This window comes from Bombus vosnesenskii, unplaced genomic scaffold, assembly GCF_011952255.1.
Source record: "Bombus vosnesenskii isolate JDL3184/JDL3185 unplaced genomic scaffold, Bvos_JDL3184-5_v1.1 scf7180000013264, whole genome shotgun sequence".
In the NCBI taxonomy this organism is placed as follows: domain Eukaryota; kingdom Metazoa; phylum Arthropoda; class Insecta; order Hymenoptera; family Apidae; genus Bombus; species Bombus vosnesenskii.
In genome coordinates this window covers 606,179-619,912 of record NW_022882924.1, presented here as the reverse complement: position 1 = coordinate 619,912, position 13,734 = coordinate 606,179, and the positions used below count along the sequence as shown (strand labels likewise).

The 13,734-nt window shown below is 29.6% G+C and overlaps 3 protein-coding genes across 5 annotated transcripts; 1 reads left to right on the top strand and 2 right to left on the bottom strand.

Annotated features, from left to right (window-relative positions):
* Positions 1-378: 378 nt before the first annotated feature.
* On the bottom strand, positions 379-2,352 carry LOC117236239 (NEDD8-conjugating enzyme Ubc12). Of its 2 annotated transcripts, none has more exons than XM_033499012.1 (4): positions 2,093-2,352; positions 1,304-1,398; positions 1,040-1,246; positions 379-880 (listed from the first exon to the last, which is right to left on the bottom strand). In XM_033499012.1, exons 1-4 carry the CDS (start codon positions 2,193-2,195, stop codon positions 740-742), a joined length of 546 nt encoding a protein of 181 aa, XP_033354903.1. In that variant the 5' UTR covers positions 2,196-2,352; the 3' UTR covers positions 379-739. The 2 variants fall into 2 exon arrangements, with proteins under 2 accessions (XP_033354903.1, XP_033354913.1); XM_033499022.1 differs by lacking the exon at positions 2,093-2,352 and adding an exon at positions 1,797-1,821.
* Positions 2,353-2,856: 504 nt separating this feature from the next.
* Positions 2,857-6,702, top strand: LOC117236231 (FAS-associated factor 1). Of its 2 annotated transcripts, none has more exons than XM_033498988.1 (12): positions 2,857-3,133; positions 3,787-3,855; positions 3,937-4,219; positions 4,295-4,472; positions 4,561-4,837; positions 4,899-5,001; positions 5,067-5,212; positions 5,282-5,436; positions 5,510-5,705; positions 5,767-5,870; positions 5,950-6,262; positions 6,419-6,702. In XM_033498988.1, the coding sequence occupies exons 1-12, from the start codon at positions 3,095-3,097 to the stop codon at positions 6,497-6,499; spliced, it is 1,944 nt and encodes a 647-aa protein (XP_033354879.1). In that variant the 5' UTR covers positions 2,857-3,094; the 3' UTR covers positions 6,500-6,702. The 2 variants fall into 2 exon arrangements, with proteins under 2 accessions (XP_033354879.1, XP_033354888.1); XM_033498997.1 differs by having other exon boundaries at positions 5,950-6,275; positions 6,419-6,700.
* Positions 6,703-6,868: 166 nt separating this feature from the next.
* LOC117236224 (exosome RNA helicase MTR4) lies at positions 6,869-11,026 on the bottom strand. Its single transcript, XM_033498975.1, has 10 exons — positions 10,836-11,026; positions 10,630-10,731; positions 10,070-10,312; positions 9,780-9,987; positions 9,433-9,699; positions 8,528-9,356; positions 8,282-8,454; positions 7,782-8,213; positions 7,155-7,692; positions 6,869-7,063 (listed from the first exon to the last, which is right to left on the bottom strand). The coding sequence occupies exons 1-10, from the start codon at positions 10,949-10,951 to the stop codon at positions 6,906-6,908; spliced, it is 3,066 nt and encodes a 1,021-aa protein (XP_033354866.1). The 5' UTR covers positions 10,952-11,026; the 3' UTR covers positions 6,869-6,905.
* Between the last annotated feature and the right edge of the window lie 2,708 nt (positions 11,027-13,734).

Sequence of the window (13,734 nt, the reverse complement as noted above, 5' to 3'; positions counted from 1 at the left end):
ATATATACATATATCCATTTATGGAAAATAATTTATATCCTGCGAAGTAACCCTCAGGGCGGAGATACATTTATAAGAGGAGCTGCGATGATTGAAATTGTAGATACATTTGCTGTTGCCTATACGCATATATATATATATATAATTTATAAAAATGTATATATATATATATATATATATATATATATACACATACATTTTTAAAAATAAGATTAAAACAATTCCAGTTTTAGAGATCCTACGAAATTTTCATTTGCGTATAGAAGATTGTAGTTAAAAATAAATTTTTAAATACAAAATAATTATACGCTTATTTTCATGTTTAATCTTGCAAAAGGCGTATCTAGTAAAGCAGTAACTTCTAATCATTAATGGACGTACTTTCAAAAACAACTTTAATAATCGTTATTAGCAATATGTTCTGTTTTCATTATATATACTAACGAATTAACAGTTGAATAAAAAGCTTGCAAGTGTAAATACAATTTCAATTCTTTGTTACATTTGAAAGAAAAAAAAGTACAGAAAGGAAAAAAGTATCCCACAACTCCGAGAAAACAGCACATCGGTGGTATTTTTTACCGATGGTTTATTGACCAAAGGTACGAAGCACTCATGAAGACGCAAAGAGGCCCGTTAAAACGAATGAGATGGATGAGAGGAACACGTTTAGAGCATGAAGGAGTTCTACTCTCGATCTCTTTTCTCAATGTGTCCTCGGATAAAGTGAACGTTAATGTCACTTGAGACACCGTTCGAAATAAAACGCGCCAACATAACCACCTCTCATTGCTTTTGCTACATTCTGCTCAAACGCTCTCCTATTATTTTGCAGGACCTCCGCAGCATCTTTATTCAATGGATCTTCTGGATTTGGTTCCTAAACAAATAATATCTTTTCATAAAAATTTCTTTGCTCAACTATATACAAAGATGTAACATATAACGAATTTGATATAAATTAAATAATTAAGCATTTATGTAGAAAATTCTCTACTTTGTTAAAGAAAATGTAATAATTTTATGTTACACTAAATACCAAGAAAAGATATTGTAATCCATAGACAATAGAATTAATTGTAAGGACTGGTTTCCAATCTTCTCTTAAAATATTTAGACACACATTGCCATCCAAGTCAATATTAGGATGATAAACTTGTGTTTCACATTTTACTTTAGGCGGCTCATGTGGATAATTTGGTCCAACTTTAAAGCTGAAGACAAATCTGCCACCTCTATAAAATCCCTAAAAAATTTTTAAATCATTACCAAGTTGTATATATAAAAAGAAAAATGTTCTTACCTCATCTGGACAAATAATTAGCTTAAAGCTGAGAAGGTCATCTGGATCAGGAAACTCCGTCCCACATGTTTTTGGAAGATTAAGTTCATTTATATCTACATAAAATAAAAATTTCTTAACGTACATGTTAAAGAATAGAAGAAAAAATATATTTCAATTATTCAAATTACATAAGGTTATTTAAAGGTCAAAATAGTGAACAAAATATTTTTAATCTAGGATAGTCTTAAATATTATGCAAATATTAATATTAATAACAAAAAATATAAAAACAAATCAAATCACATTACCTTATTTATTAAGGAATTTTCTTTATAATAATCTTGTAAATAATTCTTTGTTGCTTCATTGGATATAACCATATATTTCTATTATTTATTAAGTTAACTTTTTAAAGTTAAGTTAATTTAAAAATTTTTAAGTTAAAGTTAGCTTAATTTGTCGAAACGTTGTAAATAATATTTTATAAACAAGTTATAACATTTTTGTCCACAAATCAACATCTTCAAGAAATACGGAAATAAATCAATTTGTAAATTCTGCATATATGTATACGCAAGGTAAATGAAAGCAAAGAACTAAATATATAATATACGCGTAATATGGTATCAATAAAAATGGACAAATATTGACTGTTACAAAATTTAAAACTAACTACAACGTTGAATCTTAACAAAACTTTTAATCAGCTTTTAATCGATACGTTTTAGTCTTTATATATTAAGTTGGATTTATAGTAACAAATACAACAGACATTGCAAAGGAGACTATGAGTAACCATCAATAAACCTTTTGTGATTCTCAGTTGTGCTGCAGATGCCTTCTTTTGGGTGCCAGCTTTCGGCGACTCGCCATCCTTTTTCGCCTGTTTTAATGAGAATAATTTGATCATGATAGAGTGGCGGTGCCCGGCGTGGAAGGCACAAAAGTCTTCTTCCTCGATCGACCACGCGCGCAGCTACGATGCACGCAACAAAACTTTTTGACAATGGAAACAACTACTGTAAATTTACGACTGGTTTCACGTGGACGGAACAGAACTCGATTCTGTTACGATCACGGTATTAAAGTACCATTTTTCATACAGTAAAGCCTGTATTTCATTTATGCATATATGCACGTGACATGTTCCAAATCAAAATTAAATAATTAGTTCTTTTCGATCAAGACAAATTTTTTGCAATTATGTTTTTGATATTTACCTATAATAATGTAGATTATGGAATATTAATAATTTATTTTATCAGTTTTGAATTAATTTAGTGCCTCATAATTTAGAGGAGCGTAGACTGAAGATTAAATATTACATAAACTACAAAGCAATTTATGAAAATCAATTATTATTATTATTAAACGCTTATAATAAGTAAGATATATTATGATTTGAAGATGTAGAATGTCAAATGTTTATATTACGTTATCATAAGCATAAACGTATAGAAAAGTATTTCGCATGCATTTCTTGTTGTTCAAATATGATTGGAGATCGCTTGTAACGATTTGAGATTCTACCAATCATAATAGTTCACATATATTGGAAACCTTTATTCGTGCAATGAATATATCTTTCTTGGTATCGTTGAATATACGAACAATTATTTGCTGCTACAAGGGAAAATGTATAAACACTATATACCTAGATGGTTCAATGTTCGTTTCGAATTAGAGTGAGGTTTAAGACGTCAATGGCTTACATTAGTTGTGCATGTTGCTTGTAACGATCAAAAAGTAACGAGGTAGCGTTTCGCGATCCGCAAGTATTTTTTAAGTGTGACAGTAAACGACGACACGATGGCTGGGATCCGGGATGAGATTTTAGCTAACTTTCAGGTAATATATTGAAAGATTAATTATTCGCCAATATTAAATACAAAATAGAATTTTAGGTTATGCTGTATGCATTAATGACATTGACAGTAGTAAAAAAAGTGCATAAATATAAAACAATATTTTCGTTTGTTTTGTCTTCGATCTGTCAAAATTTTAGCGATATTTTAAAGTATATAAAAAGATAAGCATACACATATATAGGGTGGACTGAAAATCGTAGTACAACCAAAAAGAAAACGATTCTATGAGAAAAAATACGTAAAAAATTTAGTATGAAGTTTTCTCCTCTGAGAATTTTCAAAAAATTCTCACAGTTCGTTTTATTAAAAAAAAAAAAAAAAAAAGAAAAAAGAAAAAAAAGAATGATTTTAAAAATTGGTCAATTTTCATATATTATTAATATTAAAACAATATTCTATGATGTTTAATTCTGTATATTGTTAAACGTCTTTTCACACTCTTTTTGTTTTTGTATTATTGTATTTATAGATCATAAAAACGGATAACAAAGACTGTAAAATTACAAGTACAGAAACAAACTTTAAAAAAGAATTCTGTTGTTAATTAATTCAAAAAATATTTTCTCTATTTTATATTAATATTTATATTAATTATTTGTGAATATTATAAATAAATGTAAACTATTCTTTTAGGCATGTACAGGAATTGATGATGTTGGTGATGCTATTAAATATTTAGAAGAATCAAATTGGGATTTATTGGTAACTTTTTGTATAAATTCATTTATGTATTATATTTAAAAATGCATTAGAACTTAAGTGATATTATATCATATCATATAGGTGGCAGTAAATCAAGCTATGCTTCATGCTACACAACAATTACCTTCTGAAGTAAGTCCAGATATAGAAATGATAGAAGAAATTGAAAGAATGCCTCAGGCACATTCATTATCATCCCAAACCAATTGTGATCCTAAAAGTAATTCCAAAGTAGAAGTAACAGAAAATTCAAAACCAGGGACAAGTAAACCTAAAAGTTGCGAAAGAGAAAGAACTCTTACATTCCATATTAACCATCTTAATAATGAATATAAAATAAATTTGTCTGAATTTTCATCATTAAGTAAGTGGTTAACACTTTATTATATTGTTTGTATACAATAATTAAAATGGGAGTTACACATACATATCTTTTCAGAGGATCTCAAACAGCTTATATGGGTACAAACAAATGTGCCACCTTGCCAACAACGTCTGTACGGGTGGAAAAAAGAGCCAAAATCAGATTATAGATCGTTACAATCATTAGATTTACCTAAAGAAAATACATTGTATATGTCTCCTGCAACAGAAGATGTTGATTTAACAACTGATATGTAAGTAAATTTTCTAAAAAATAATCTGTTTAATTCTATAAAATATTTCAATTTTATGTATAATTACACATATTTATTACTTTTGTAGAGTGAGTTTATCAAATCGAATGACTCAAACATATACTTTGAACATTAAAAATGAAATAAATAAGGAAACATATAACTTGAAATTTCCTGGAACCAATACAATTTTGGATGTAAAATCTGGCATTTATTCATTAACAGCTGTTCCAGTTCGAAATCAACAATGGAAAGGCTGGCCAAGTTCAGTAAAAAATGATAATGTTATGTTAGCTCAGAGTGGAATTTCTTATCCAGAACATGATCTATCTGTTAATGAAATCCCCATAAAAAAAGAAAGAAAGGTATAGTAATAATTAAATTGCAAATATATATAGCTTTAAAATAATACTTGTGTACTTACAGGAAGTTATAGACCTAGTTGAAAGTGACAGTTCTATAGATGAAGATGATATAGAAGATGATGTTTTTGTAGATAATGTCAGATCTACAAAAACTCAACGTCTTAGTACGTACATTAAATTTTTTAAATTTAATTTTACATTATCAATAATTTATTTAATTTATTTTTAGTGCCAGAAAATGTAACAGATGAAACAATAGGTACAATGCATTTTGCAGAAGAATTTGAAAAACGGTATGGACCAGCACATCCAGAATTTTTTACTGGTACATTTAAAGATGCCGTTAAAGAATCATGTTTAAAGCCTGCGAAAGAGGTTTGTAATTGATAGAATTATTTACTTTAATTAATATTTTATATAAAATATCATTTTTTAATGTTACAGAGAAAATTGTTAGCTGTATATTTGCATCATGATAATAGTGTATTAGCAAATGTATTTTGCACACAGTTATTAAGTTGTGAAGCAGTACTCCAAGTTCTCTCAGCAAATTTCATTGTATGGGGTTGGGATATTACATTTGAATCCAATAAGCAAAAGTATATATAACAACAAAAGATAATTTCTTAATAACATCAAAACTTTTTCTTGCAAAATGCTTTTAATTTACAGATTTCTTTCATCTGTAAAACAAACATTAGGATCGTTTGCAACATTAGCTATGGAAAATATAGATGTTGATACTCTACCTGCTCTTGTAATTATAATGAGAGCTAGATCAATTACAGAAATGTTTACAGTAATACATGCCAATGTCGGAGTAAATGAACTATTAACGAATTTAATTCACGTTGTTGAAGTATTTCAGGTAAGTGAAAATTAATATATGATGTTAATATAATCTCTAGCATTACATTTTTTCAAAATAGGAACAAAGACGTACCGATATTGGTGTTGAAGAAGAAAGACAAGCTAGAGAAAGAGTAAAACAGGAGCAAGATAGAGCATATCAAGAAAGTTTAGCTGCAGACAGGTACATTAAAAATATACATATAATATTTTGATAAATATATATATATATCCAAATTGTTTTAATTTCGATATAATTCTAGAGCGAAAGAAGAAGCGAAACAAATGCAAGAAGAGCTAGAAAAACAACGAAAAGAACAAGCAGAAAATGAAAGGTTGGCTGAAGAAGCGAGAAAAGAAGCTCATAGACAAGCAGTAGAATCAAGTTTACCTCCCGAACCACAACAAAGTACTGGTGATGGAGTGCTAAAAGTACGAGTGCGGCTCCCAGCTGGGAAATTTTTGGAACGTAGATTTCAGTCTGATACACCATTACAAACGCTTCTTAATTTCCTTATTGTGGAAGGTTACCCAACAGAAGAATACAAAGTTCTATGTAGTTGGCCTCGAAGGGATGTAAGTAGATGATGTAAGCACTTGAGTTCTCACTACGTAAATGTGCTTCTCATTTTATTGAATTAAACGTGGATAAATGAGCTTTTTACATATGTGTCATTACTTTGTAATAGTGAAGTTAAAATTTATTTAATGTTATTTTTTTATTTGTTTCAGTTAACTTCTATGGATTCGAAATTAACTCTTATGGATCTAAAATTCTGTCCTCAAGAAACAGTAATTTTAGAAGAACGATAAGTAACTTGTTGTAATTAAATTAAAATGTAGAAGTTAAACATCGCAATATTCTGAAAGTGTTATTTATTTAACAAGTTTTGAATAGTTATCAGTTAGTATGAGTTCAGTTTATTGTGTAACTACATTTTTATGCTGTATTTTTTCGTACTATTCATTCGTACGACAAATGTAGTCTTATATTATAAAAAAAGGTTCTTTCCATGCATGTGCATTGTATATTTTAAATTCCTAAAAATAAATTACATTTCAAAAAACCTCAAACAAAAGTAGCCTTTTGTTTGTTGTTACCATGATTGCAAAAAGCATTAAAGATATATTAAAGGAGTTCAATTTGTAACAAATATGAATGGAATTTGTAATAAAAAGATATATTTTGAATAATATTTAATTTTTTTAAGAATTTATATTATAAATATAAAGATGCAGCAAAAACGATATCACGCTTTATAAGTTTAATTGCTTCGCTAAATTTATTCTCTAAATCCGTATTTCCAATGTTTTTTGCTGCTTGACATAACTGTCTAAGAACTTCTTCCGAACGACGCATACATCTTATGATAGAGCCTAAAATAAATTAAAATTGCATTATCCTCTAAAAATAACATGTAAAGGCCTTTGATAATCTAGTAAAAAAGAACAACAATTCTAAACATACCTTCAAATATGTCTGTCATTTTGCAAATTTGCAAAAAGGTAGCTCCTTTACACCAAGCGTATACAACGTCCATTAAATACGGCTTGAATCGTTCTACATATGCGTCTTCATCTAATTCTAAATTAGCTTCTGTAGATACCTTTGCTATCCTTCGAGCTAAATCTTGCATTTGCCTGAGTGGACCACCTAACTCTTCAGTACACTTAGGCATCTCATTTGATTTGTCATCACAAACAAAACAACTAATTAACGCTACCATTTGCGGAACACTTAGCGAATTAAACAAACCATTAAAAATCATTTCTGTCATTAACAATTCATCAGCTCCATTCAGCTCACAAGCAACTCTGCCTTTTAGTTCTATCACATCTGATGCTGTACAATAGGCCATTCTTCGCAATACTCGTTTCCTACATTTTAGTTCATCCATTTGAAGTATTGATTTGGCTTGTTTTAATTCTAGCTTAGCTTGTTTTAGCTGACTACTTAAATCTTCTTTATGTAAAAATTGTTCATATAGAGTATTTACATCAGGATCCTACATTAGCAGAAGGTAAAATATTCATTATTAATGTGAGGAATTAAAACTAAGAAAAAATATGTAAAAACAAAAGATGACTATTTTACCTTATGCAAAGGATGAGCATATAATTTTTCTTCTAATACTTCAATTTTTTTAACAATATCTTTGAAAGCTTCGTCTTCAATATGCATATCTGTAATAGGATTCAATAATGGTGGTCCATCAGGAAATCTTTTCTTTACTTCCTGTATCGTTTTTAGGACACTTTTCCTGTTATCAGATGGTCTTAAATCCCTTGGATAATACAATCTAAGTGAACTAATTTGAGAAATTAATGTGTGTATAACAGGAACTACTTCCACATCACCTTCTTCTCCTTCATGACAAGGTATAGGGCAACCTTCCTTGGAGTCTTTAGAAACATGAAGTAATATATCAATAATAATAGCAGTGCTTTCTTTCATTGGGTTTTTAGGGTTTTTCTTTTTAAAATTCACAATAATACCCCAATCAAACATTTCATTTTCATTTTTTACCTACAATTATCGATATAATTATGAAAAAAAAATGATTTAAAATGTAAATAATATATATAAATACATACTTTTACTAATCTTCCAGGTTGTAAAAAAGGAAGCAAATATTCTGGTTTTGTCAAAAATGACCTAAATTCAGTGCTAAGATGGTCAAGTTGCTCACGTATATCATGATAAGAAGATATATGGTTATATCTATCAATAGTCACTGCATTATATGCAATTTGCAAATCCTTCGCCTCTATAATGATATGCAGAAATAATATTTTATTCTAAATCATAATATTTAATAAGCGAAAAGATAATCCACTTACTGTTATATAGGTCTGGAATAGATGCTTGATTTTGAAATTGATAAAAACTCCTCTCAAGCATATATTCCGGATTAATTTCTTCAACTCTCAAAAGGTTCAAAACCATGTTATAAGTTAAATGAAATGCTGAATTAATAGGATCTGGTTTTCCTTGTACAATTGCTTTACCAACGACAGGACTAACTTGTTCATCTATCATTAATATTACTATTCCTTTCTCGTCCAAACCTCTTCTGCCTGCTCGACCAGACATTTGTATGTATTCTCCGGATGTAATCCAACGAAAGTCTTTACCATCAAATTTTCGCGATGATGTAAATAGAACTGTCCGTGCTGGCATATTTAATCCCATAGCAAAAGTTTCTGTCGCGAAGAGCGCTTTTATTAATCCTTCTCCAAACAATATTTCCACAGTTTCTTTCAAAATAGGTAAAAGTCCACCGTGATGAATACCTATACCTCGTCTTAAGAGCGGTAATACATTTTCAACTTGTGGCAAACGTCGATCTTCTTCGTTAAGAACATCCATAGCATTATTAAATACCTCGTCTACTAACTTCTTTTCTTCTAATGTATTCAAATCTAATTTAGCCAATTGCATTGCATATATCTCACAATCTTTTTTTGAAAAACTAAATATAATTACAGGTGCGAAATTTCTTTCCATAATCATTTTAACCATTTTAAAAATATTTGTTTGCCCAGCATTCGATGGACGAATACCTCCTTTACGTCCTTTAGTATCTCCTTTAGCTGCATCACCATGATGCAAACAAGCCATTGCTCTGTTAAAATTTTCTTCTTTAAATTGTCCCGTTTCATCTACAACCTACATATAAATATAAATATATAAATATATGCTGGTTATTTCATCACAGGCTACTTGTTTATTACAGTCTACAAACCAAGTGGATACCATCACCTCCAACAGGGAATATATAATGTTGTAAAGGAGTTGGTCTATAATCTGTATAAACAACATGGCATGGTTGCTTATGTAAATGTGCAACCCATTCTACAAACTGTCTGGCATTAGGTATAGTAGCAGAAAGAAATACATAGTGCACATTGTCTGGTAATAATATTAATGTTTCTTCCCAAACAACTCCTCTTTCTTTGTCACGCATATAATGAATTTCATCAAAAATTACCCATCCAACTTCCCGCATTACCTAAATATTAAATGTGCTATTGAGATTCTAGATGGTAAGCATATTATTTACATGTAAATTTAAAAAATATTTTAAAAAACCTCAGATCCTCGATAAAGCATATTCCTTAAAATCTCAGTAGTCATGATAAGCACACTTGCTGTTGGATTAATTGTAACATCTCCAGTTACTAAACCTGCATCCTCAAACTCTTCAAAAAATTCTCTGTATTTTTGATTACTTAATGCCTTTATAGGTGTTGTATAGATAACTCTTTGTTTATCTCTCAACGAACACGCTATTGCATACCTACAAAATTTTGCACATTATTTATTATTAACAATACATAGATTATTTAAAATATATCATTTTTTCAAATTCTAATACATACTCTGCAACAACAGTTTTACCAGCTGATGTATGTGCGGAAACTAAAACAGATTGATTATTCTCGATGCATAATATTGCTTCCTTTTGAAAAGGATCCAATACAAATTTGTACTCTTTTGCTGGTTTGCCTTGTTTATTTTCCAGGGATACATATTCATAATCTGGTGGAACTGCAACTTCGTGTGTACATGACTCAATCGTTTCTATCGTATGTATTTTGATACGTGATGTTAATTCTTCTATACTATAAAAATTTGAAAATATATTATTCAAAGATAATTATTAAGCGAACCAAATAAAACTTTGCAAATAACTTTTTGGTTAGAGGAACAACTACAGTACAGGTTGTTTGCAAAAAAGTATTTAATACTTAAAGAGCTTATAGTACTCACTGAAAGAAGTAGAAAGATGTTTAATCAACATAGACTCTAAAAACAATTCTTACGATGTAAATTTAACTTTTATTATTTAGATGTATAGTTAACGGAAGCATTGAATAGACACTTTTTAGTGCTCTTGATAAATACTATAAGCCCTTATTTTTAACACCTTGCATCTTACTTTAAATCATCCAATACAGGATCAGGTCGTAATTTTTTAGAAATAAATGCATCAGAATTATTTTCAAGTTCTCGTTTAGTTCCACCTTCTGCATTGGTTCCCCTGTGTGCATATCATTTCTTTTAATTAAACAAATTGCTTGAATTTACTTTCAGAGTACATACATACTTATATTACGAAGAGGTTATGTAAACGTTTATACTAACTTTTCGTTTAACGATGCGTTTATATCTTCATTTCTTGGCTTTATTGGAGTTGGAATCACTTCTATATCTTCTGTTTCTTCAAAAACGTCAAACAAGTCTTCGGTAAAATTAGCCATTACAAATATAAATTTATACTCTGATCACAATTTACATAGATTCTTTACAAAGCTTACTGTTTACATCTATCGACATTCTATATCGATTATTAAATATATCGAAAAAGTGGTCGACTATTAAATATATCGAAAGAGTGGTCGACTATCGATTAATTTAAAATTTCAACAAATTATGTATTTAAAACTTCATACTTTTAATATAAAAGAATTTTTAATTTTCAATAAAATAAAGTGCTTTAATTAATTAGAACATAAAATATGTAAGTAGGATCAAAAGTGTTTTTATTATGAAATTACAACTTATATATACATACAATAAAAAGATATCGTAGAGCATATTGAATAATTCATTTCAAATATACATCAATTTTCTTTACATCAATATTTACACTAATATCATCATCATTTTTATTTTTTAAATGAATCTTATTTAAAAGTTTTATAAGTTTTATAGTATAAAACATATCAGATCAAATAAAAAACAAAACTTTTGTAACTTTATTTTATTTTGCTATAGGTGGCAAAATAATGTATGTATCTGCTTAATTAATTTAGGTAACACAAACAGCAGGTAAAATGGATAATTTGTCTATTCGTTACGTGATTCCGGACGTGATAACACGTTGAAAGATAGAATGGGACCCTCGAATGGGTCGAGTTTATATGACGAAGAAGCAGGACTTTCAGTTTCTTTTAGGCGTTCGCGAGTGGAACGTCGTGAGTGTAACGGTCACGCTGGCACGCGCGTGAAAGTTTTGTATTCCGAGCGCCCAGCCTCCTCTATGCACAAAGTTTATTGACGCAGGAAGAAGATTGAAACAGATACTTAAAAGCGTATGTAGATTTTCGAAAGCAATGAATAATTCAAAATTCAATTTTTATTCAATGATTTTATAATTACTATTACAATTGTAATTCTCAGTTAGTTACTTTTTTATACATCTTCTACTTTATATCAACATACATATTCTTCTTCCTAGTTGTTCTTAGTTTCTCAGGTAGAGAATAGTTTGTACTGTAAATCTTTGTGTGATAATGAAGTAATATATCGAATAGTACGCAGTGAAGTAAATAGTTAATAACTAAGATAATCCTTAAATAGTTAGATAAGCGGAGTATGCAAATATACATATGTATGTATCGGAAGAATGTATGGTTAAGAGCAGGGGTGGACTGGAACGTAAATTTTTACCGGGACATTAACGACATGACCGGCCATCCATTCTTAGTTCATTGATTAAATTTTACGTATAACGGCCCCAAAAACCCGACCGGCCCACCGGGAATTACCCCAAACTGCTCGATGGCTAATCCGTCCCTGGTTGAGAGTGCATGGCAAATAACAATAACAATTACTGTAAATCGAGTATCATTTTTTATGAAAATTATTTGTGTCTTACAACGTTGCAACATTTTACTCATAGAGATTTAACTTATTCTAAACTGTATGTGTGTACATATTTTAAAGAAACACGAATATATAGATAATGAATCTTCATAATAGAATCACCGTGTAAATTAATCGATTTGATCATAGAATGTATTAATCAATATGATCGAATGGTTTATATTACTATGTTTTAACAACAAATCGTACTTACGTATATCATAAGAATACCTGCAGTATTACACTTGCGATGATGTTACTATTATGTGATATGTTGTTTCAACTACTTAGCTCCTCTTGTTTAGTAATTTACTTTTGTTTTCAATTACGATAGTTCAACTTGATAGGATAGGGTTCTATGGCGATATACGAATGATCTTTTTCTTTTAAATATTTAGTCAATTGATAATTTATGACAATTGCAATTTAAGTGCGTATATCACCCTATCAACTAAAAATCAAAGATACCATGAATTTTAATAATATAGCAAGATAACGAAACAACGATTTAATTAATAGAAGGTGAAGTAAAATTTGTATTGCAAACAAAAATTTGCGAAGAATTCTACAAGTACGCGATACTCTGTGACGAGAATTGCGAAATGGAGTGAGTTTCAACAGAATGGCCATATGTTAGAGTCGAAGGATGAAGGTATAAGAACATGAAACGATCAATGGTCCACGAGTCATCGTGCCGTGGAGCCGTGGGTCGAAAAGTCAGGGCCTGTTCAGAGTCAATTTTTCTTAACCAATGAACGCGTCCTCTGAAGGAATTTTAGTTGTTCATTTTCATAAACCATTGATTTTCGCTCATTTGTACATTAAAAATTTCAATGTATCATAATATCTCATAGTATTAGAACTTGATTAATATTTTAAGCATTTTTAAACAATAATCTAATCATGGAACGAATTGTGAAAAAAAAATGAAACAAATCATGGAACAACTTGATAACAAGTTACTCGATTTTATTGGTTATCCCTCTGAAGGTTAATTATGAATATTCTCAAAATTATATCGCGTCTTTTTTTAGTTATAAAAAGCATCTTGTGCGATGACATCTATTTCATTGATAGTTTGAATAATTTAGGCTCTTTTTACGATAATTAAATTTAGTAAAAAAAGAATATAGAAAATAACGAACATCTCAGTCAGATGGAAACTAAATCACGTGTATCTTTTTGGGTAATGCATCGCACGTTGACTACCGAAGCACGTACACACATGGACCAGTAAAACTGACGTAATCCTTTGATTCTTCGCTGAATATGCAGGTACACTCATTGCCATGGAACAATTGTTATTTTTGTACTTTCTCCAGCGAAAAGAAAAGCTATAGGTATTACCCTCTGGCTATTTGGCCGATTCCAACGGCCAAAGTTTGTATATCCGTTC